General features: G+C 44.8%; 1 protein-coding gene across 1 annotated transcript; it reads right to left on the minus strand.

Annotated features, from left to right (window-relative positions):
- Positions 1-968: 968 nt before the first annotated feature.
- LOC117346321 (E3 ubiquitin-protein ligase TRIM39-like) lies at positions 969-25,487 on the minus strand. The gene is made up of 7 exons (XM_033915720.1): positions 25,083-25,487; positions 23,419-23,514; positions 16,142-16,372; positions 14,073-14,095; positions 12,134-12,252; positions 11,960-11,980; positions 969-1,880 (listed from the first exon to the last, which is right to left on the minus strand). The coding sequence occupies exons 1-7, from the start codon at positions 25,485-25,487 to the stop codon at positions 1,336-1,338; spliced, it is 1,440 nt and encodes a 479-aa protein (XP_033771611.1). The 3' UTR covers positions 969-1,335.
- Between the last annotated feature and the right edge of the window lie 319 nt (positions 25,488-25,806).

A 25,806-nucleotide genomic window follows, 5' to 3' on the forward strand; every position in this document is an offset into this window, starting at 1 on the left:
TTGGCTGAGGTGCCCCGGCCTTTACAAAGGGAGGAGCCTGAGGCGCCTCAGCCAATCAGGGCCTCAGGCCTCTCCTCGTGCATCAGATGATGTGCCAGGGCGGGGCCCAAGGCCATGATTGGGTGGCGGCCGGCTGAACGGTAAGAGCAGGAGGACATTCCTCCTGCTCCTGAAGATTTTGGCGGTGCTTAGGAGCAGGAGGAGGGTCCGGGCACCCTTCCTGCTCCCAAAGATGTTGGGGAGCCTTGTTCAAGGAGCAGGAGGGACCGGGCACCCCTCCTGCTTCCAACTATTTTACAGGTACCACGTGGGTGGGCCAGGCCTGACTGCCTGGGCCGACCAGGGGTGGGCCGGGGTGTGGTTGGCCTAGGAGCAGGAAGGACTAAGCACCCCTCCTGCTCACAACTTTTTGGTGCCGGGGGTATGGGCCGTGCCAGGATGGGGCGAGGGCAAAGGAGGGCCATGCTGGTTGGGGGGAGGGGGGCGCGAGGGCCGTGCTGCATCTATGCAGCATTTTTTCTTTTTTTTTTAAACGCTAATGGTAGGAGGGAGTTGGTACCCCCTTGCTTTTTTCTCGGGAGGGGGTGTGCGGCAGAGCAGGACAGGCAGGAGAGATCGGGGCTTGGGGGGGGTGTTGGGCAGATCTCTCTTGCCTGCTCCCAGATTCTTCTGATCTCTGCCATCGTTCTCCGCAGTGCAGGCCCACTGTAAAACCACGGGCTTGCACTGCAGGGAACAGCAGCAGAGAGCAGGAGAGTCCGGGAGCAGGCAAGAGAGATCTAGGCTGGGCCCTGACAGCAGTGACAGGAGGCTGCTTCTCCTGTCACTACTGTCAGGGTGTGCGCATGAGCGGGGATCGCTCTGGCCATGGGTAGGGGGCGTGCTAACAATCGTCCCCATTTGCATGCAAGCCTTTACTGAATCAGTCGGCCGCAAGCAATAGGAAACGGATCGTGCATCTCTGTCACTTTCACTGTGTCACCGAACGCTCCTCACATTCACAGACTCTATTTCAACGTCCATCATTCTTAGTTTCATTGAGACCCCTCTTCATATTCACAGGCTCTGATTCCACATTTTCAGCTATTAATGAAACTTCATTCTTTTCTTTGAAATAGCTGAAATGATTTAATTGTTCTTATTAATATTTTTTACCCTTATATTGCTTCAACAGTACATTTTCTCTTATGTGGTTAATGCTCGGTATGTCTAGCAGCACTATGTAAGTCTGGAAAATCAGATCCCAGTTTTTATATGAGCCTGAACTCCAAAGATCTCCAAAGCAGTCTAAGAAATCAGCTCCCAGATTAAATATCAGACCCCTGAGCCCAGCTCTCACTCCCAGTCTGGCACTGGTCGGATTTTCAGAGCTCCGGCATTTTTACCTTTTAAATTGAGGAAAGGACTGAAATATGGACGGAGTTTCTCAGAGAAGGTATCGGTGAAGGTGAAGAGATGGGATTTATTATCTGCATTGTAAAATGAGACCTTTCCTGCCTCATAGTCCAGGAAAATCCCCACTGCCCGGGGTCTCACACTCAGGGGGAGCAGGGTGCTGGGGGAGGTGAGGGCCTCATATTTATCTCCATTCCTCAGCCATATTACCCAGTATCCTCTCTCTGGTGATCTTGTGATCTTCCCCTTCCTGTTCACAGAATCTTTACAAACCCCAAAATCCCAGTCAGTCTTGTCTCCCACCTCCACCTCCCAATAATGTCTCCCCGAGGTGAAGCTCTCAAACCCCAGGACACAGGGACAAGGATCAAATCTCTGGGGATTGTCAGGCAGCTTCTGTCTTGTGACTCCAAGTCTGACACTTTTCCGATCCTCAGACAGGATGAGCCAGGGATTAGCAATTTCAGGATCCAGAGACACATTCACTGCAGGGAGGAGACACATTAATAAACATGAGCAGAGACTTCCCATTGGCTCCTCATATACCAACCTCTACTCTCATTGGCAGGTTCCACAGTCACTTAGCTAGTGAGAGACACTCTGTCATTGGCTATTCCTGACAAAAACTTGCAGATAAACAGTGTTTTTGGTTATCAAAGCAGTAATTTTGCCCTATGAGTCTCCTAAATGAAACAAAGATTCTAATTGGCTGACTCACTCGGCAGCTGCATATAGCAAGTCTCCTCATTGGTCCCTCATGTTCCCATAACAGTATTTCATCTCCCTCAGCTCTCACTAATTCCCTATATGGCTGCAGTTTTGCTCACAGTGTTTCCAGAGTCAATAATTAATTAGTATAGAATCCACTGTGGAATTTTATTAGCTGGGTTTGTTCTACAGTTTTCCCTTTTGAACAATTTTCCCCTTTGCAGAAGTGTTTTCAGTGGTTCATAATATTCCTGAAGCCCCTCAATGAGAAAAGATGAATCACATTTTACACAATAAATTATTGCACACCCAGGATATATCTTTCTGGAGTCATGTCATTAATTAATTATTAAAGACTTTCCAAAGTTAGGATTATACAAATTATAACAAAAGCACGCTCTTGCTTTTATAGGCCTGTTTTCTGTGCAGTAGCATTCTAGAGAAAACAAATTAATAATTTTACCTGGTCATTAAAACAACACTATAACTACAGGCACCATCAGTAAAATTTCTTTTTTCATTTGTTTTCAAATGGGGAGCTGTATTAGGGACCCTTTTACTAAAGCTTAGTGCATGCTACAAAACGAACTTCTTAGCATTTAGTGCAGCAGTCTCAAACACACGGCCCACGGGCCGCATGTGGCTCTCCAGGTTTTATTTGCGGTCCGCGGTCTGGACACGATCAACAGCATTTCTCTTCCCCTTTCCCTTCCTTTTGGAGCAGAAGCATGTGTGGCCGGCTCGTTCCGTTCAAAGCCGCGGGTTGGCGGCTCCTCACGCTATCCACTCCTGCATCGGAAGCCTCTCTGACGTCACAACATCATAGAGGCTTCAGACACAGGCGCGGCTTTTAACGGAACGAGCTGGCCAGACACGCTGCTGCTCCACAAGGAAGAGAATGGAAGGGGATGGGGAAAGAGAAATGCTTCTGCTACATAGGAAAGGGGGACCCTAGGGAAATGCTGCTGCTGCTGTACAGGGAAAGGGAGAGGGAGGGAAAGGGGAAGAGAAATGCCTCTCCTGCACAGGAAAGGGGGAAGGAAATGCTGCTTCTGTTGATGCTGCACCCAAATGGGGAAAGGGAGGGAAGGAAAGAGAAGGGAGAGGAGAGGAACAAGAGAAGAAGCCAAGTTCATGGGAGGGAGGCAGGGCCGGATTTTCCTATAGGCTAACTAGGCTTCAGCCTAGGGCCTCAAGATCAAGAGGGCCTACATTCAAATTGTTAGCAAGATTAAAATTACACTATTCTAAAAACAGTGAACACTAAAACACTAGACCGAAAATAAGGAGAAATTCTACGCATATGACTAATAAACAAACATAAAAATGTATTGGTTAAGATCAACGCGTTCGGCTCATTGGGTCTGGTCGTTTGTATATACTAGATTGCACCAAAGTATAGTTCATACGTTCACTGATTGCTATGGCAAATATTGACGTGCCTTATGCTACTAAGCTCTGGTTTGTTCTTGCATCAATAAAGTGCAGATTGGTGTAGATTGGAACAGACAAACGAACAGACCTATTGATATCCCGACGTTCGGTTATATTCGTGTTACTTCGATAATATGAAACACGTGTTAATGTTATTAGAAAAGATTCTTATTTTCGGATTGCGTATATGATAATTTTTATTGCGTATTTTATTTTCGTAGTCAAAGATTTTCATTATTTGAATTTTGTTTCTTTGTAAATGTTGTGTGTTATGTTTGATTAGTTATTGTTACAAGTACTATATATGGTGCTGAGAATAAATGTCCAAATAAGTGTTCTCGACTTTTTTTATTTATTATCCGTGTCACATTTTTTATAAAGGTTAGTACCAATAACAACATTTCATTTAACATATTGATATATATCACAGTAATAAATGTACTTTATTATCTCTCATGTAATTTACAAACTTAAAAATGGGAGGTGAAAGGGCCTCATAAGTGGAATAGCCTAGGGCCTCTTTTCATCTAAATCTGGCCCTGGAGGGAAGGAAGGAAAGGAGATATCAGACCATGGAGGGGGAGGGAGAGATGCCAGGGCATGGGGGAAGGGAAGGAGACAGATGCCAGACCAGGGGAAAGGAAGGAAGGAGGGAGGGAGAGAAAGGAAGGAAAGATGCCAGGCCATGGAAATAGGACGGAAGAAGAGAGAGATAGAAAGGGAAGGTAAGACATGGAAATGTAGATTTTGAAAAGAAAGCAGAAAAATTTAACATTAAGTTAATGCCAAAGATGGATGCAAGGCAGAAAGTGAAGACGGAGAGAAAAACAGTCAAAGGACAAGAAGGCCCTGGAAACATAGTTGAAAGCATAGAAAAATAAAGTCACCAGACAATAAAGGTAGGGAAAATGATTTTATTTTCAATATAGTGATTGAAATGTGTCAGTTTTGAGAAAGAAAAGATATTAAACTTTAAATGTGAGGGCTGCAGAACAGAGTTTTACCTCATGCAAAATTATCATTTCTTTAATAAGACATTAACTATTTTTTCTGTGGCCCTCCAAGTACCTACAAATCCTAAATGTGGCCCCACAAAGGGTTTGAGTTTGAGACCACTGATTTAGTGCATGCTAATTCCATTAATCTGCACTATTTATTAAAAGGATCCCTTAGCCCAGTGTAGTTCTTTTTTTTATTCTTTATTGATTTTCCAAATATTAACAGTGCAATACACAAGTAAATAATCATATAATAAATCAAGAAAAGCACATTCAATTTCAGGAGATTTGGGAGCCATTAAGAAAATATTGTAATGATTGAATATTATTTTTCCCCTTAAAAATGCACATCCAGGATGGGGGGAGGGTTTTTTGATTTAAATATTAAATAAGGTATATAGGGATTGTAGGTTTTCTTGAATTTAAAGAATGTTATTGATTAGGGGGGAGGGGGATAAATTCTGATATGGATTTTAACAGAATATTAAGTGTTGTATTTGAGTTTAAAATGTTATAATTGCTGTTACGCTTATTGTAAATTTTTAAAAAAATGAATAAAGAATTGGGAAAAAAAGCACATTCATCTTACAGACATACATGAGCAACCATTTTATCCCACCCACCCAATGACTAATCAATAAAAACACAAATACATAGATTCTTTCAATAACCTTTCCCTATCTATAATAATAAAACGCTAAGCGCACATGCGCACTCGCGCTGCGTGTTCCCTAATCTGTCGGGATGTGGCGGCACGAGTGCGCATGCACGCCAGACAAGCCTCCCTGCTCTCCACCTCACAATACGGCCCTACCGGCTGAAGTTTCTTTAGACGCTGCCGGGGCGGCTTGAGGCGAAAGGCGGTGCAAAGGCAGTGCGGAGCATCAGCTTCCGGGAGGAGGCCGCGGCGGCTTGAGGCGAAAGGTGGTGCGGAGCGGCAGCTGCCGGGAGGAGTCTGCGGCAGCTTGAGGCGCCTGCAGACCGCAGCGGCTTGAGGCGCCTGCAGGCCGAGGCAGCCCTTCCCGGTCTCCTGAACCGCGTACTCATGCCCAATTGAAGACAGGGAGAGAAAGATGAAGCTAGGAAGGTGATACACAGAGAATTCTGTGTAAGCTGGGGTCCTTCTGATCGAGCAGACGCAGCTGAACCAGCGCAGGGATCCGCCCCCATCCTCTCAGCCCCTCCTCCCCCCCGATGCCTCCCTGGACTTCCTGGAATGAGGAAAGCAGCGCTGCGTTATTGCTCTTACCACAGGGTTCTCTGTTTTATCCATTATGATGAGATACTGTAGATTTTATGCACTCTGTACAAACCATCAATTGAAAAGCTGGAATAAAGGCTTAAAGCCTTCGACACACTTTGCTCACAAAGCTGCAGCCGGGTGACTTGGGAAAACTCGCAGGAAACAGAGTGCAATGACGGATCCCACAGTCCCAGCACTCTGTTTTGCAAAAAGGTTTAACTTTAATTGCCCAGTCCCATCTCTCCTCAACTCCCCTCCCCCTCCCACCTTTCTGGCTAACACTGGTGGGTAACTCCAACCGTGCAGCTGTACGGAGCAAGGGAAGGGATCGGGACAAATCTCACACAGCGGCGACCCCAAACTGAAATAAATAAACTCTGCCCTTGCCCTAGCACCATTTCTACCATGGAGGTGAGGCTGCCCGGTCCCCTCCCTTGGTGCCAGGGTGGTGAAGTAAGACCTTTTTAAAGCTGCAGGAGGGGGACAGAAATGCTGCTGCATAGGGGGCAGGGAGAAAGAAAGATAGTGGGAGGGATGGAGACAGAAATAAAGACAGACAGACATATATTTTAGCAGGGAGGAGGTAAAACAAAGATAGAAGGGCTGCTGCTGGATAAGGGGAGCAGTGAAGGACATAGGGGTGGTGGACACAGGGGAGGTAAAAGGAAGGGAGAATGGACAGGTGGAGCAAGCAAGGGCTGGTGGTGGACAGCCAAGGAAAAAGAAAGAAAGACAGAAATACAGAAAGCGGCTAAGGCGAAAGAGAAAAAGAAATAAAGACAGACACACACACATATATTCTAGCACCTGTTAATGTAACAGGCTATAAGACTAGTTTAAAATAGTATTGTATTCCCACCCTGGATGTATATACTCAAAGGGCTAAAATTAAGATAGAAATAGCACCCACCCCTCCCCCACCCTCTCACCCTTCCCTGGATGTGTATGGAAATAAAAATTAAAGACAAAAGACAACTATAATTAAGTAATAAAAGACGTCAACGGGCCCCAAACCAGTTTAAATAAATTGTTATGCCCCAACATGTCAGCATTCATTTTCTCATGTTTCTAAGGAGATTTCCTCTGAGGCCTTGATTTGGAAATATTCATTCATTTTTAATTGAAATTCTTCAAGAAAGTTGGAGTCCGCAAGCAATGTATTATTAAGTCTCCACACAGGTCTACTACAATCTTGCTCAGCAAACTTAAATTCAATCCAAACTCCACCATAGTCTGACAAAATAATACTACCACTGGCTGCTTCTAATGTAGTAGTGGCGGGGGACTTTAACGCTGTTATGGACCCATTGTTGGACAAAAACCTCAGTAAAATACTAAAGTCATTAGGGTTAGATAACTTGGTACAATCCTGTGGATTGAAAAATATATGGCGGATCCTTCATTTTGATGCTCGGGAATTTTCATTTTGCTCCCATGTACATAAATCATTCTCACGAATAGACTATGTTTTTGTTTCAGATCAATTAGTACAGCAGGTAACAAAAGCCACCATAGATCCAATTATTTTGCCCAGTGTTGTTCTTAATAAAATCATTACCCACACTAATTCAGCCAGCTGCAGTCAGCAATTTTTTTAAGCGCTGATAGCCGCCAGCTAAACTATGCCCTGACATTCAGTGCTGGGCCATGTCCATCCACCAGCACTGAATAGGGGCATAACTCTAGGCAGCCAGGCTGCCCAGAAGTTTGAGGACCCTGCCCATATTCAGCCGAACCCATATAAAAGTTATTTTTTCTTTCAAAATGACCACCGTGACCTCTCAGAGCAACTTGCTGGACCACCAGGTATGTAGTTTGTCCTGGGGGACCTAATTACACCTTGGGAAAAGAGTGGCCAGGCAGGAGGAATCTCTCATGTCAGCAAGGGGGAAAGGAGTGGGAGGAGAGAAGAGGCATTTGGAGGGGGGGTGAATGAGAGATGGCATGGAACTTTTTTAAAAAAAAAAAACACCCTACTTATGCAGGCCCTAGCCTGATATTCTGCTGGGGCCTGCATAAGATGAGCAGGGTGAGTTAGGACAGTTTTGGAGTTATCCTATATTCACTTACTCGTCTTATGCAGGCTACTTATACCTTGGGATGTGGGTGGCCAGGCAGAGGGGTCTTTCATGTCAGCAAAGGGAAACGGAGTGGGAGAAAAGGCATTTGGGAGGGGGTGGGAGAGAGTAAGAGGGCTTTTTTTTTTCTTTGAAAAAAAAGAAAAACATAGTTATGCAGGTCCCGGCTCAATATTCTGCCGGGGCCCAAATCATCCTGCTCATCTTATGTGGGCCCCGGCAGAGTATTTCAATACATTTTAATATTTTGCTTAAATTATACTAGAGAAAGCAAAGAGCCTTCAAATTTTCTTACTTTGTGACTTTCTTCTAGTAGCACACATTTATAAATGCTCACTTTATTGAAGTTTGGTTGGTTTAATTTCATATTGCACACTTTGATTTTATGTTGTTGAAAACTTCAGAATAAAAAGCTTTCCTTTATCCATTCACTTTGATCCCAGAATCCCTTTTCTGCTTTTCTTTGTTTTTTGTAACTGTCTTCCTGCATCACCTGTCCATTTAACAATTTATTCCCATCTCTCTGTCCTTTCCAGCATCTGTCCCCTCCCTCTCCCCCCCCCCCATTTCTATCCTGAGCTTCTCCTCTTTATGTCCCTCTCCATTCCCCTGCATCCATCACCATTATCAGACTCATCCCTTTTCAAGCAATGCCCCTGTGCCTAGCAGTCCTTTTATACCTAAGGTGACCATACGTCCTGTTTTCAACGTGACAGTCCTGTTTTCGGACCGACCATCCAGTTGTCCCGAAACACCACCTGGGGACACCGAAATCTCCCGTTTTCAGGGACAGCGTCCCGAAGTTGTGCGCGGGGACACCAGGACAGGCGATCACTTTCCCTCCTTGCCGCGCCGATTCAAACCATGGTCCGCTGCCGCTGCTTCTTCCTATGTCTTCCCTTGCCTTTGTCCCAACCCCGAAGCCTGCCTGCCTACCTATCTCCTTCCCTCCCTCCAGTGCCTGATTCAACACCCCCTCCCCCCCTGCGGATTCAAACCCCAAATCCGCCTCCGTACCGCCGCAGCCTGCCTCCCTGCCACACCGATTCAAACCCCAGTCCACCGCCGCTTCTTCTTGCCTTCTTCCCGACATCAATTTTGACGTCGGAGATGAAGTTCCGGGCCAGCCAGGAAGACATAGGAAGGAGGCACTGGGGGCAATAAGGACATAGGGCAGAAGCACTGGGGGCACTCTAGACATGGAAAAGAGGCACTGGGGGCACTATGGACATGGGAAGGAAGCACTGGGGCACTAAGGACACAGGACAGAGGCACTGGGGGCACTATGGACATGGGAAGGAAGCACTGGGGCACTAAGGACACAGGGCAGAGGCACTAGGGCAGTGATTCCCAACCCTGTCCTGGAGGACTGACAATTAATAGATATCTCTTTTTAATTAAAAAAATAAATGGTCACGTTATTTATACTCCTATTTCAGTGGTCTCTCCTCATCAAGCATTCTTTTCCATGTCTGTCCATCTCCATGCCCAGCATTGGTTCAATGTCCCTGTCTTTATGCTCTGTCCCCATCTAGAATCTCTTCTCCTTTCTGTGCTTCTCACTGTGTAGTATCTTCCAACCCTGAGCCAATCTCTCTCCCCTACCTCCTCAAGTCTGCATCTCTCACTCATCCATCTCACTGTCACTCTCCTCTGTCCCCTCAAAGGTCAGAATCTCCTCCCCCACAACACCCACAACCAGCATCTTACACTATCTCTCCCTATCCCACTGAGCCACCCTGCACACCTTCCCCAAGCCAGCATCTCTGTTCCCATTCTTTCCTAGCCAGCTTTTTGTCTTCTCCTTATCCTTCCTGAGGCTACTTGATAAGAGAAAGGAGGGGCTGTAGGCACCTGAGCCAATCAGGCCTTAGGCCCCTCCCCAGTGCACCTCCCCATTGCTCCTCATTTCGATGGAGGTGGGCCTGCTGGAAGGACGGTAGGAAGACCCGTCCATCCGTCCATCATTAAAGTTTAGCGGGGGGAGGGTGGTCCGGGGAGAGGGGGATCCGCACTTCCTGGGGTTTAGGGTGGGGGGTAGGGGGTTTCCAGCAGGAGGGATTAGGCACCTTCCTGCCGGCAAGCTTCAGGGGGGTGGGAGGTGTTCCAGCAGGAGGGATTGGGTATCCCCCCTGCTGCATTCGTTCAGGGCATCCCTTGTGCCGTATTTGTTTGGGGGAGGACGACTTGCGGCTGTAGCCGTGGCCGCTAACCTTATCGCAGCAGGGAGATCCCTTGCCGCGATAAGCTTAGCGGCTGCGTCTACAATCACCCAATTTTCTAACCAGCGTCTGTAGCATAGAGAATCGGGTTTACTTTAGGCAGCCTCAGACCCAGTTCTATATAGGATGCCCGTCAGCTTCTGAGAGTGTGCGGCCTATAAAGAAACATCTGCTTTAGGGTGCAATGTGACCGCGAGTCACTGCCAGGACGATTTCAATCACATCGGCGCATGAAACTGCAGCTCAGGCCTGAATGTAAGTACCCCCAACAGCACCCTTGCCCTCAGTGTGCAGCAGTCCCCGTTCCAATGTCCCCACAACTCTTAGAGATGATATGGCATGCCTTGGGGGAGCGGGTGGCATTTGCCCACCAGCAGCCAGCAATCTATAAGTCCACAGTATGCCACACACTCATATCTACTACCATACAGGAGCTGGTTTGAAAAAAATAAAAGTGGACACCCCCACCCTTGCACTGTTGCACCTCAGCCCTAACCCCTACACCATATTCACATCTGACAAACAAGAGAGCAAGAAGGACAGCACAGTGGCCCTCACAGCATCCCTGGTCCCTCCAACAGCTACATGCTCACACCCCCTAACCCACACTCATTGGATAGACCACTGTCAGCTTCACAGGCCAGGATGTTGTGGGAGACATGCCTAAGAGGCACAAACCTGGGACCAATTAAATGTCCATAGCACAGGGCCTCCCAAAACCCTCCTTCTCTCTGTCACTCTTCTTACCCTAGGAACCCCCACCTAAGTCTACATGTCCCTCTCCCTGTTCCAAAGAAAAATCCAATGGCTCTGCTGTGAAATGTGAACACCAAGAACAAAGAAAGAGTAGAACATACAAGGTGCAGGAATCTTTATTAAAAGTCTATGTAAAATTGTAATCCATAAAATACAGCTCTCTTATGCATGGAGTATGGACCAACACAGTCCGTGTTTCGGAGAAACACTCCTTCCTCAGGGGTCCAGGGTATCCGATGTATCACATTTAGAGAGTTATGCGGAGCACACCGTTGTAGTTTAAAATAATCAAAGTTTGTGAATCAAAGGCAAAAGGTTTTCCTTCCGGGCTAACACCTGGGCCTTTTTATGTGAAGTTCACTGCAGTGCCCCCGAGGCTTGTTTTGTGAATTTTTCTTTTGGACATGTTTTTGAAAATGGTTCAAAAAGATAGACGCACATCTGAAAATGGTCATTTTTGAAAAACCCCCCAAGACATTTTGCAGTTTTGAAAATGGTCATGTTTACTACTGGATTTTTGTGTGTCTTCCGCAAAACGCCCAAAACTCGGATTTGGATGTCATATCAAAAATTCCACTTTAATTTCTTTTTTTTTTCTCATACTGTTGTTGCTCCACCTTGGAGTATGAGTTCCAGCAATAAGAGAGGTTGGAGAGGGGATAAGCAAGACCAGAGAGAGGGAGATGACAGGGAGATGCTGAATCTAGTATGTGGGGGGAGGGGGGGGGAGAGGGGGAGGCTGAGAGAATGAAAACCAGTGTCAAATCAGATGTGAAGTTCCCACCAACCTCACTACTAATCCAAACTCCCAATGCATTGTTCCCCAAAATAGAAGAAAAAAATACATTTATGTTCCCAATCTATTATAAGTAAGGAGGATATGAAAGTAATTTACTGGATAATCGTTGATAAATTCTTGTAGGTTTCATACTGGAGATTCGTTCAGTAGCATAATGCCAGAATCCTACTGCACCAGAAACTTCCTGGGTCCAGAAGTGTTATTATTTATTTTTATAATTGCTGTTTCTGTACTTTAATTACAAAGGAAATGGGTGCCTTTCCCAAAGTACAGAGATATCTTGAATAAAAGTTTAAAATTTGAAGGATAAAGTGATAAATTCTTACCCCGTTCTGCAGAAAGTTTTCCTAAAAGAAAAAACATAATGAAATAAAATTAAGCTGAGAAATGGCAAAAGAAACCCAAAAGTATTTTTTATCAGAAGAGAGTGATTGTATGTTCATAGTCTATTAATATCTGTGCTGATGAATTACGGCTGTAAGAACGGAATGGTTTTTTACCTTTATATTTTGTGATCACATCTTTCAGAATAAAATACTGGCGAAGGAAGCTCAGGTGGGAACATTTTTCCTCTTCAGTACAAACAGCCTTTGGACTTAGAAACTCCATGGTCTGACATCTGAGAGTAAGAGAGTGACTGGGATTATTCTGGGACACATTCACCCCCAGGGATAGAGGCGAGACAGGGTCAGATGTAAAGAAGCAGAGACACTGCTGTTACCTCACAGGTCTTCAGAGAATGCTGAATTTATTCAGTGCTACTAATAATTCAGATGATTTTGCAGGCAGTTCTATCACTGTGGGCTATGAGCCATTGTAAAATGACACTTAAATGCATAATTTCAATTGCAGAATATTTGCATAAATTGATATTTAGGCAGAGACACTTATACTAGGTCTATGGCATTTACACACTTAAATTACAGAGTGGAAATGAGGGTCCTGCCTATGTCCCACTCATGATCCTGCTCTGTAAATGACCTCCACCCCCCTCCCTTTACATTTAAATGGTAAGCTGTTTGTGTGCTTTATTTATAGAATCCCACTAAATGTTTGACTGTGGCAGATGAAATTTAATGTGGACAAATGCAAAGTGATGCACATTGGGAAGAATAACCTGAATCACAATAACTAGATGATAGAGTCCACTTTGAGGATTAGCACCAAAAAAAATGGATCTGGGTATCATAGTAGACAATACAATGAATCCTTCCGCCCAATGTGTGGCGGCGGCCAAAGCAAACAGGATGCTAGGAATTATTAAAAAAGGGATGGTTAACAAGACTAAGAATGTTATAATGCACCTGTAACGCTCCATGGTGCGACCTCATTTGGAGTATTGCGTTCAATTCTGGTCACCTTATCTCAAGAAAGATATAGGGGCCTATAAAAGGTTCAAAGAAGAGGGACCAAGAAGGTAAAGGGGATGGAACTTCTCTCGTATGAGGAAAGACTAAAACGGTTAGGGCTCTTCAGCTTGGAAAAGAGACAACTGAGGGGAGATATGATTGAAGTCTACAAAATCCTGAGTGGAGTAGAACGGGTACAAGTGTGATCAATTTTTTACTCCGTCAGAAATTACAAAGACTAGGGGACACTCAATGAAGTTACACAAAAATACTTTTAAAACCAACAGGAGGAAATTTTTTTTTCACTCAGAGAATAGTTAAGCTCTGGAATGTGTTGCCAGAGGATGTGGTAAGAGTGGATAGCGTAGCTGATTTTAAGAAAAGTTTGGACAAGTTCCTGGAGGAAAAGTCCATCGTCTGCTATTGAGAAAGACATGGGGGAAGCCACTGCTTGCCCTGGATTGGTAGCATGGAATATTGCTACTCCTTGGGTTCTGGCCAGGTACTAGTGACCTGAGAAGGGGCTACTGGGCTTGATGAACCATTGGGCTGACCCATTAAGGCTATTCTTATATTCTTATTTGTGTTCATTTACACACAGGGATAAAAGTACTCTGTGGATTAAAGCTCTTAAATTTAGACGACCTGTTATAGAGTCAGGGGTTTATGTCTATTCCCTATAAGTATTTGTTTTTCTAATAGTATGATGACGTGCAGAACTCCTTAAGCTATGCGCTGTATGCTTTCCCCACTTGCTGAATTTGTTATATGATAGCACCAAGGTGAGACTCAGCACAAAGAGTGCCCAGAGTGTGATATACCTGGCAGGTCTCTATCCCATCATCCTTCAGTCCCTGGAGACATGCAAGACCTACAGCAATATTACAGGGCCGCTATTTCATATATTCCGCCACAGCTTCTTGTGATCTTGGGCAAGTCACTGAACCCTCCATTGCATCAGGTATAAACTTAGATTCTGAGTCCTACTGTACCTGAATGAACACCCGCTTCAATAACTTCCAGGCTAACAGGCAGTTTGTAAGAATTTACAAATAAAATATATCAAAATAAAATCAGAACACAGTTGTACCTGCTCAGAATGACCTTCGCATCCTAGAAAAGAAATGAAAACGCGATTGTTATCATGTATATTCTACAGATTACATAGCAGTCACTATATACATATACAGCACCAATAAGTTGAAAATGCTGCCATGTGCCTCGTATTCCGCCAGTGTCGCTATGCTCACATTACTCCTCTCTTAAAGTCACTTCACTGGCTCCCTATCCATCTCTGCATAAAATTCAAACTCCTCTTACTGACATTCAAGTGTACTCACTCTGCAGCTCTTCGGTCTCTCTCCTATTACTCCTTATATTCCCCCCAGGACCTCTGTTCGTCAGATAAGTCTCTCCTGTCGGTTCCCTTCTCCTCTATTGCCAACTCCCGTCTCCATCCCTTCTACCTTGCTATGCCTGGAATAACCTGCCTGACTCAATACATCTGGCTTCATCTATGTCAGTATTCAAATCCAGGCTGAAAGCCCACTTTTTTTGAAGCTGCGTTTAAATCCTAATCATACCAACATATCTGTTTGTCATTCCCTCTATAGCCCCCTACCCCTTCTGCCTCATCAGCCCCCTCTAATTCCCTACATGAGCACTAGGTTCAAACTCCCTCTTTGTCCTTTATGTCTGTCATACTTAGATTGTAAGCTCTCTCAAGCAGGGACTGTCTCTTGCATGTCTAATGTTTTGTAACTGACTATATCCCTGCCCTACCATGTGGTGGTGATTGTGATAAGAAACTAATACAAAGTGAACAGAGATGGATACACCGTTTGAATTCTGTTGAGTCGTCTGGCTTAAACATCAGCATCCAATGGTCTGCATTTTGGTGACGTCTCTATGAAGTCTGATTGGTAAATTTTGATCGTTTGAGTTTAGCTTGGTGTTTTAAATCAGCTCGTGGCTATTTATGAATGTGGCTTAGGGAAGAACATTCCTGAGTCAGACTAGGAGGCATGGCTAACATTATCCTTTCTGCCGTGGTTATATGGTGACCTTTTGCTTTTTTAATCTTCAGTTTTTAATATTATGTTTTAATTTCAGATTTGTTACTGCACAAAATGTCATAATGTGCACAGCTGTCCAATTCCCCTGAAAAAGCCTCCGTAGGGACATAAGGGACATGAGAGAAATGCTGTTTCTATTACTGTGCAGTTTAATATCAAGCATCAGTATCAGTTCTTTAGCAACTCTCCAGACCGGCATAGGAAATCTTACAAGCGGGTTATATCTCATCATGACCAGCAGGTGGAGACTGAGACACAACTTTGGAATAGTACTTAATAGGTTACTCCCCCTAATTACCTCAGTCTGCTGAATAGCCAAGCATAAATAAGAATTGTAAATAGAAATAAACATGACTCCACACAGGAGTAACAACTAATATATCTAAATGCTGTTGGAAAATGCAAAGAAAAGATCCCAGAAAGAAAATGTCCCCACAGCTCGCTAGCTACGCAAAAGCCGAGCCACAGCTGCTGTTCTTCAATTCTTCCCAGCCCTAGAAAAATACTAGAACCCGCAGAAAAAACAAAATCTGCATGCGCAACAGCCACAAGAACAACACGACAATAGACAGGGTGGGGGTCCTATGCCGGTCTGGAGAGGCTAAAAGAAAGTAAATTAGCAGATAAGAACCTAATTTCTCCATTTTTCAACCTATGATTGAATTTGGACATGAGTTATCAGGGCTGCAGAGTCACAAACATTGGGTTAGAGTGAGCAATAGGATATTGGGGTAGGCGGGATGTGGGTCTGGGGGTTCTAGGACATTAAGAATATGTGAGGAATATTTGCTCTGGTGAGATATCTAAGGTGTGGGAGTAGGGTTTTGTGTATGTTGGGGTGCAGTATGAGTGTGTGTATTTAACGTGTTTCATGAGGGGTATCTGCAGTTCAACAGAAGGGGAGCCAGTGCAGTAGCATGACCAGATGGCAGATTTTGGGTGGATTTATTAGGAAAATGGGTGGGCAGGAATTAGATTCTCATCTCCCTGCCCCCCTTGTTCTCAGTTTTTTACCCGCGACCCCCCCCCCCCACACACACACACACACAACTTGAAAAAATATAACATATTAGGGTTGTCCTACCTTCAGTAACTCAACTGCTGACTGCTGACTCTTCTCCTCCATCTCTGAGATCAGTTTATTGAGGGAGGAGCTCTGATCTTCTAGTTGGGTCACATTATCCTTGATTTTCTTTAGAATCTCCTTCTCTTCCTCTTCCAGCCTTGAGAGAAGGATCCGCTGCTCCTCATTCAGAAACTGATGCAGCTCCTCAAACTCAGACTGGATTTTCTCTTTCTTGGTCTTTGTCTCATACTAGTTCGACAGATCAGAGCAAAGAGAAGAAATATTAGAAACACTGAATAATTTTATTATATGTAAGAAAAGAGCCTCTGTATACTATATATAACACAGAGTAATGCAGTAACAGTAAATGACAGCACAAAAAAACCCACACGGTCCATCCAGTCTGCCCAATAAGGTTGCTAGAGTCGCATCCTCCAGTCTGTGCAGACCCCAGTCACCCATGCTTAAATCCACCATGCCAACCACATATAGGCAGCCAAACATCATGGGGCTGATATGCGGTTATAGCCAAAACTAAAATATTCCTGACAGTATTCAACTCACCAGTTAAGATAGAAGAGTCCCTTTCAAATTATATCCTTCAACAAAATATGGGACCCTTATACCACTTGGAGAACTTAACACATGGATTCCTAAATGCAATGGTGTTCCTGCCTGCTTTATTATCTCACACAAAGGCCACATATACTGTAGAATTTGCTTCTGGAGGCAACTGACATAATGAACATAAAAATAGCCATACTAGATCAAACCGATGGTCCATCTAGCCCAATTTCCAATAATGACCTAGGGCAGTGTTCTTCAACCTTTTTACACCTGTGGACCGGCAGAAATAAAATAATTATTTCGTGGACCGGCAAACTACTAAGACTAAAATTTTTTTAAAAACCATCGCCGCCCCATCCCCGCGAGCTCGGTCCCACAAACCATCTGATCCCATCTGCACAAGCCTCAAATAGTTATGATTTTATATTGAACATATTTTATTAAAGTATAAAAAGAAACAATATTCTATACAATTGTCATTTTATAAATACAAATAATACAGGACAAAGATCAACAAAAACCCTGTCTCCCCTCCCCTTCACATATATCCCCTCTACTATCAAGAAAACTGAATAAGCTAAATTATTACAGAATGCTACACAAATATCATGTAACAGAATACCACAGTCACACATGACAGGAATGGTTTTAGGGAGTAGAACTAGGGCAACTGCCCCCTGGTCAGAGAGAGCCCTAAGCCAGCTGGAAGCTAAAGAAGTAGTAGTGCCTGGGCTTTGCACTCCCCAGTTCTGTCTAGCAAGATACATATTTCAAATCTGATATATTTGAATCACAAGATAGAAATAAAATTATTTTTTCTACCTTTTGTCGTCTCTGGTTTCTGCTTTCATTGCCTTTTCACTCTCTTCCATCCTGCGTCTGCCCTAAGAACATAAGAACATAAGAATTGCCACTGCTGGGTCAGACCAGTGGTCCATCATGCCCAGCAGTCTGCTCACGCGGCGGCCCTCTGGTCTAAGACCAGCACCCTAACTGAGACTAGCCCTACCAGCGCATGTTCTTGTTCAGCAGGAACTTATCTAACTTTGTCTTGAATCCTTGGAGGGTGTTTTCCCCTATAACAGCCTCTGGAAGAGCGTTCCAGTTTTCTACCACTCTCTGGGTGAAGAAGAACTTCCTTACGTTTGTACAGAATCTACCCCCTTTCAACTTTAGAGAGTGCCCTCTCGTTCTCCCTACCTTGGAGAGGGTGAATAGTGTTTTTATCTACTAAGTCTATTCCCTTCAGTATCTTGAATGTTTCGATCATGTCCCGTCTTAATCTCCTCTGTTCGAGGGAGAAGAGGCCCAGTTTCTCTAATCTTTCGCTGTACGGCAGCTCCTCCAACCCCTTAACCGTCTTAGTCGCTCTTCTCTGTACCCTTTCGAGTAGTACCGTGTCCTTCTTCATGTACGGTGACCAGTGCTGGACACAGTACTCCAGACGAGGGCGTACCATGGCCCGGTACAGCGGCATGATAACCTTCTCTGTCTCTTCAGTCCAGCATCTGCCCCTTCCATCTATCCTCCTGCTCCCCCCCCCCAATTTGGTCTGGCATCCATCATCTTCCTTCTGTTCCCCTCATGGTCTGGCATCTCTGTCCTTCCCTCCCCCCTGTGGTTTTTAGCATCTCTCTTCTCATTTCCTCCACTCAGATCTGATATTGTTCTCTGCTCTCTCTTCCCTTTTCTTCTCTGGTCTTCCTTCTCTATTTTCTGCCTCCATCTAAATTAAATTATTTCTTACTATTTAGTCCTGTTTCCCTCTTTTCACTGTGTCTACCCACAGCTTGTCACCCCTTTCCCTCACCCCTCCATTATCTTACTATTTTCTTCCCCCTTTATTTATCTCCTTCCATCCAGTATGTGTTCTTTCCCCACTTCCATTCAGCATCTGCTCTCCCCTCTCAACTGACATCCATCTGCCTTCTGCTCTCTCTCTCCCTTCTTCTCACTTCCATCATCTGTCCCCTTCTCTCTCTCATCTCCTCCATTCCATCATCTGCTCCTTCTCTCTCCCCCCCCTCCAACTTCCATTATCTGCTCCCTTCCCCTCACCTTTGCGGGTCACTTTCTTTCCCCTGAGGTGGCTCATGTCAGAGGGGAAGCTTTGGCCGAGCAGAACCGCTTGCAAGGAACAGTGGAACTTACTTGATTGATGTCGATGCTGGGGCCCGTTGCCGTTTGAAGAAGAAGAAGAAAAAAAAAAAAAGGTGGAAAAAAGGGACCTGCAAAGGCGAGAGGAAGGGAAACCTTCAGGACAGCTGCTCTTTGCCCTCCTTCAGTGACCCAAGAATCCAGACCAGCAGCGGCAGCTCTGTATATTTTTAACTTCGGCACAGAGCTGCCCCTAATCAATAGTTTAGCGCGGTTTCATGAGGCAGCTTCGGGGCCTTTGCTAGGCCGGCCCGCTTCGATGATGCGATGTGGGCCGGCATAGCAAAGGCCCCGAAGCTGCCTCATGAAACCGCGCTAAACTATTGATTAGGGGCAGCTCTGTGTCGAAGTTAAAAATATACAGAGCTGCCGCTGCTGGTCTGGAGGTGCGGAGACAAGGCAGGAGGCAAACGCGGTGGAAGGCAGGAGTCCCGGCACCGCGACTGCAACAGGAAGCTGCAAGTCAGCTGACGCCGGCCTTTCGTTGCGGCGGGGACCGAATCCTTCGCGGACCGGCAAGATTTTTTTGCGGACCGGCACCGGTCCGCGGACCGGCGGTTGAAGAACTGTGACCTAGGGTAGTGTTATCCTCTGGGGTTTAAAGCACCTTCACTGCTCTCTTCCCCCCTTTTTTGAATGCACACTCATACTTTATATTTGCGGCTTGCCAGGTACTATTTTGAGGCCCTCGGTATGTTTATCATAATCATAAAAGTAAAATTTAATTGAGGTATTAAAGCAGCATGTTTCAAACTGCATTTTAACTATGTTGTATTAATCTGTTCATGTATATGAGATTGTATTTCTTAATTGAAATTTTTTTTTTCTCTCTGTTGTGAACGCCTAGAACTGCTGGTAGGGCAGTATACAAGAAAATAAATTATTATTATTATTTGCACTATATTCCTTGACATTTGGGGATGTTATGATGTATGGGGCAGTATTTATCTAGACCTTTGGTCTGGTGCTAGATCATCTATAAACACTTACCTGGGGCTAACTATGAATCGAAGGGTTGACTGAGCCCATACCGAAACCCCACTATTATAATTATGACCTTGCAGACTCCATATCTGCTTTTTTTTGGAAGTTCTAAGATATTTTAATCACATTTCAGATGTTTTTAAAGGTTCTTCAGGTTTTTTTCACATTGCTTTTTGCTTTTGAGCTTCCTTCCATGGTTGGACTGCACCAGTGAAACCATGGGAATGCACTGACCTCAATGGAACACATTCTAACAAGGTTCATGTGTTCCACCATGTTTTAAAGTCCTTTTTTGCTATTTTGAAATAGTTCTTTTTCCAACAGTTTAGGTAGTTATGAATTTCTGAACATCTCAAAGTTATTTTAATTGGTTTGTATTTTGATTTTACCATGGGGTTTTCACATGCAGTTTTTAGCGTAGGAACTGCATCATTACATATTTTAAGGACTTTCTTTAACTTTGGAACCTTGTTTTAACATATTATTGCTCTGAATCATGCTTTTATAGGCTTTCACCTTGTTATGAGTGGTTTTTACCATTTTTTATTGTGTGTTTTTTAGCCTGTTATTCATGACTAGTCTTTAAGCCCGTTACATTAACGGGTGCTAGAATATATGTATGTCTGTCTTTCTTTCTGTCTCACTCCCTGCCCTTGTGTCTTTCTTCTTTTATTTCTGTCTCCCTCCCTCCTATTATTTGTCTTTCTTTCTATTTATCTCTCTTTCTGCCCCCTATGCAGCATTTATCTCCCCTTGTCCACCTTCCTGTACAGTAGCCATATCAGCATTCCCTCCCCCTCCATTTCCTTGTGCATCAGCATTTCCCCCCTCCCTACTTCCCTGTGCAGCATTTTCCTCCCTCGGGCTAGAATATATGTGTGTGTGTCTGTCTTTATTTCTTTCTCTCTCTGTCTCCTTAGCCACTTTTTTCTGTCCATTCTCCCTTCTTTTTACCTCCCCTGTGTCCACGACCACCCCTTCACTGCTCCCTTTATCCAGCAACAGCCCTTCCCCCTTTGTTTTACCTCCCCCCTGTCCATCAGTACCTCTTCCTTCTCCCCCTGTCCAACAATAGGCATCCCTTCCTTTTTCCCCCTGTCCATCATCACCTCTTCCTGCTCCCTCTGTCCAGCAGTAGGCCTCCCTTTATTTTTTCCCCCTGTCCATCAGCATCTCTTCCTGCTCCCCCTGTCCAGCAGTAGGCATCCCTTAATTTTTTCCCCCCTGTCCATCAGCACCTCTTCCTGCTCCCCCTGTCCAGCATTAGGCCTCCCTTCATTTTTCCCCCCTGTAAACCACCACCTCTTCATTGCTCCCCTTATCCAGCAGCAGCCCTTCTCCCTTTGTTTTACCTCCCCCCTGTCCATCAGCACCTCTTCTTGCTCCCCCTGTCCAGCAGTAGGCCTCCCTTCATTTCCCCCCCCCTGTCCATCAGCAGGTCTCCCTTAATTTCCCCCGCTGTCCATCTGCACCTCTTCCTGCTCCCCCTGTCCAACAATAGGCCTCCCTTCCTTTCCCCCCCTGTCCATCATCATCTCTTCCTGCTCCCCTTGTGCAGAGTTTTTTAATTAATCGGATAGAGTCATTGCGCCCCCCCCCCCCCCCCGCTCCCCTTCACTTGTAAGTCGGCGATTCAAGAAGCCTGTGCAGCAGTCTTCACACGCTGCTTCGGGTCCTTCTACTGCGCTTATTTGCTCTGCCGCGTCTCTGATGACATCATCAGAGACGCGGCAGAGCAAATCAGGGCAGTAGAAGAGCCTGAAGCAGCGTGTGAAGACTGCTGCACAGGCTTCTTGAATCGCCGGGTAGGTATTCGGGTCAGCGGCAAGGGAAGGGGTGTGAGCGGCAAAGAACTCCTCTGGTCTGTTGCGGAGGGCGGCCCGGCTCGATTTATTGATTCGTTGGGGGGGGGGGGGGAATGCGCTGTGTTGGGGGGAAGGGTAGGCAGACGCGGGGACCGTCCAGTTCAAGAGAGGAGCCGGGGGTGAGGAAGGCCGCCGCAGCTATGGAAATTTTTTTTTTATTTGAAAGCCGCCGCCGGGGCCGCGCATGCGCAATTGGTTTTTTTCGCTACAGCTCACGGAACACGTTTTTTTTAGTGCGCATGCGCGGCTTACCATTTTATTATATTAAGATTAGATGACAGACTTCTAACATATAAGTTAGTCTGAGCGCACAGGTTTGGTTGATTTCCAATTGTTTCAGACACAGGACTATGTGAGTATCTTTTTAAGTTTTATTTGCAGGATTTGATGTATATTTTTACTTTAAACGAGCAAGTTATTCATGTTCCAACTCACTGGTTTTAACGTGCTATTACACTGTGCATTTGTTTTTAAATGATTTTCTCATTGTTTTTAACATTATTACATTGTGCATTTGATTTAAAGTGGTTTTCACACTGTTCACTCATCGTATTTAGTTCATTTTAACTATGCCTGGTTTTAGTAGTACATTTTTGACTCTAAGATATTGTAATAGTTTGTTACACCTGCGAGGTATAAGCCATTCTTTTAAGCATATTATTATTATTATTATTTATACATATTATTTTAATTTGGATTGTATTAAATATTTTATTTCTTGTTTCAGTTGTATGCCCCAAAACAGCCTTATAGGCCAAATGCAGCCACCTTTCCTGGGAGCATTTTTGATTACCGTATTTTCACGCATATAACGCGCGCGTTATACGTGTTTTTACAAACCGTGCATAACCTTGCGCGGTATACGCGTGAGCGCATTGTACAAAAATTTTTTTACATAGTTCCCCCCCCCCGACGTCCGATTCACCCCCCCCCGCCGCAGGACCGCTCGCACCCCCACCCCGAAGGACCGCTCGCACGCACCCGAACTCCCACCCCAAAGGACCGCTCGCATGTGCTCCCATCCGCACCCGCATCCCCACCCTGAAGGACCGCTCGCACGCACTCCCACCCGCACCCGCATCCCCACCCTGAAGGACCGCTCGCACGCACTCCCACCCGCACCCCCACCCTGAAGGACCGCTCGCACGCACTCCCGCCCTCTTGCCCCAGCCAACCGCGGCACCCCCGACACGATCGGGGCAAGAGGGAGGTCAAGCCCTCTTGCCCCCCCCCCCCCCCCGACACGATCGGGGCAAAAGGGAGCCCAAGCCCTCTTGCCCCGCCGACTCCCCAACTCCCCGACAATATCGGGCCAGGAGGGAGCCCAAACCCTCCTGGCCACGGCGACCCCCTACCCCCACCCTGCACTACATTACGGGCAGGAGGGATCCCAGGCCCTCCTGCCCTCGACGCAAACCCCCTCCCCCAAACGACCGCCCCCCCCAAGAACCTCCAACCACCCCCAATTTATTGAGACATCAGCTTTTAAAGACTAAAGTCTATGTGAGCTTTAGAGGGTCCGAGTCCACTTCATCAGAGACATCTGGTGAAGTGGACGCTTATCCTCAAAAGCTCATATCTCATTAGTCTATAACCTATCACCTGCCTCTGTCTATTTAACAGGTGCCTCTGCCTAATAATTAATTTTGTTGAAGCTATTGATATCTTAACAAGAATAATGGTTCTGCTGAAAATACCTCAGAGGGAGACACAGATACATACCTTCAGCTTCTCAGCTTTCTTCTCTTCACTGTATTTAAAATATAGAATCTCTTGTAGCTTGTTCCATAAAGGATATAGGTGTTTTTCATACTTTACCTGTAAATATTAAAGATATAGAACTTCTAAATTATACATCTCTCAGATGCTCCTACCCTATAAAGCTGAAACAGATCGATGTGAATTTGAAAGAGGTGCAAACTGACAAACTAAATAATAGCAAATCCCTGGGACCTGATGGTATTGATCCCAGAGTTCTAAGGACACTCAAATACAATAAGAACACCTATTAGTGATAATTTGTAACCTATCTTTCAAAGAATGACTCAAATAACAACAGGCTGCTGAGCCTGACATCAGTGCTGGGTAATACAGGGACAGATATTTTTGAAACAAAATTACTGGTCTTTTAAAAGCCATGCCTTAATCAAGAGGAACCAATATTAAGAATGGAAAGTTGTGGCTTACCAATCTAACAGAATGTTTTGAGGGTGTGAATAAACCTGTAGATAAATGAGAGACAGCTGGATTTTCTTAAGATATTTCATAAAGAATGGCTGCCTTATGAAGAAAGGTTGAACTGGTTAGGACTCTGTAACTTAGAGAATAGGTGACTAAGAGGAATATGATAGAGTTTTATAAAATCGAACCTAAGGTGGAGCAGATAAGTAGGGAATTAAAATTTACCCCTTCAAATATTTGTTATGACTATATGGCACTCTATGAAACAAATAGGTAACAGATTTAGCATCACTTTATTAAAATATTCTTTCAGGCAGTTAACAGTTAAGCTGTAAAACATGTGGCAAAAGGATGTAGTCAAAATTAATAGAGTAGTTTGGTTTAAGAAAGGTTTGGACAAAAACAGATCCACACAGAGGACCACTGGTCTGACCCATCCTGGCAATTATGTACTTATAAAGCTGGAGCAGATACTACAGAGCAGAAAACATTACTCTGCTCCTTTATCAAGCCCCTTCCATCCTGTTTCCTTCAGGTAGCCTGAAGGGGAAAAAATCACCTTCAGAATTTGCTTCTGGAGGCAACTGACATAATGAGCATAAAAATAGCCATACTGGGTCAAGCCGATGCTCCATCTAGCCCAATTTCCAACAATGACCTATCCAAGTCACAGATACCTGGAAGAAATCCAAATAGTAACAGCATTCCATGCTACCGATCCAGGGCAAGCAGTGGCTTCCCCCATGTCTGTCTCAACAGCAGACTATGGACTTTTCCTCCAGGAACTTGTTCAAACCTTTTTAAAAACGATGGTGGATATAAATGAGCAGAAAGAATGATTAAAATACGTGTTTTTTTGCAGCAAAAATTTCTGGCGGCTGAAATTTAAAGGGTGGCTCCGGAAGGAGCAGATGAGTAAAATGGAGAAGCTCCGTCAAACACGGCCATTTCAGCTAAATTGCCGTGATGTGCAATTAAATCACAACTTTCCAGCACGATGTTGAAGCTCCAAATACATTCATATGAGCAGGAATCTGCTTGAAACAACTGAACTCTTCCTTCTTATCCATAATTTTATTAAAGGAATTTACGAACATTTGATGAAAGAAATCATGAAGACTTTCATTATGAGAGTTGTAGGATGAAATAAGGACTTACTGTACTTCGTGGTCTTTGTGGAGTATAATAAAGATACAGAAACCTACCCTGTATTCCTGCACAGCCTCCTCTGTGGGGATGACACTGTGAGATCTGTGATCCTTTCCTTCCTTACAGACGACACAGATTAGTTTCTGATCCTCTGTGCAGAACAGTTTTAATTTCTCTTCATGCTTCTCACAGAGTTTTTCTGCTTGGTTGCTTTTGGGCATTTTTTTTGCTAGTTCTGTGATATTTGCCAGCTGCCAGTTAGGCCTGAGGTTCATCTGCTTAGAGGTTTTCCTACACTGGGGACAGGAGAATTTTGTTATCCCCTCCCAAGACCGATTGATACAGGAACGGCAGAAGTTATGTCCACAGTGTATAATGACAGGATCTGTAAAATAATCCAAACAGATAGAACAAGAAGTTTCTTCTCGCAGGCTCTCAGCAGTGCTGGAAGCAGCAATCATTCTCAGAGGAGGATAAAAGCTTTCGTTTCACTTTTATTTCTTATAAATGATCTTCAGAGAAAGGGAGTGGCTTCCCTTCATTGATCAATATTTTTCCCCACCGGCTGTTATTTTTATTTCTGTTAAAACGTTACAAAACCACACTCCCTACTCTCATTAGCAGAGATTCCAAATTACCCAGTTCCAGGCTGGAGATTTCAGGACAGTCCTGGATTTTTGACCACCCCCATCCAGGTATATTTTGGGCAGGATCAGGCACTACAAATCCCACACTCTCTTTTGGGATTGAGGTTCAAAATCAGGTCTGGTAAAAGGTTTC

The sequence above is a fragment of the Geotrypetes seraphini genome, chromosome 12 (assembly GCF_902459505.1).
Source record: "Geotrypetes seraphini chromosome 12, aGeoSer1.1, whole genome shotgun sequence".
Taxonomy (NCBI): domain Eukaryota; kingdom Metazoa; phylum Chordata; class Amphibia; order Gymnophiona; family Dermophiidae; genus Geotrypetes; species Geotrypetes seraphini.

Bases quoted from the DNA above. Each gene is read 5' to 3' on its own strand.
- LOC117346321 (XM_033915720.1), bottom strand. From the start codon at position 25,487: ATGATTGCTGCTTCCAGCACTGCTGAGAGCCTGCGAGAAGAAACTTCT. The intron at 23,515-25,082 runs GTAGGTTTCTGT...TAATATTTACAG, and splicing joins AGGCTGTGCAGGAATACAGG to GTAAAGTATGAAAAACACCT. The intron at 12,253-14,072 runs GTACAACTGTGT...TCTTACTCTCAG, and splicing joins GCGAAGGTCATTCTGAGCAG to ATGTCAGACCATGGAGTTTC.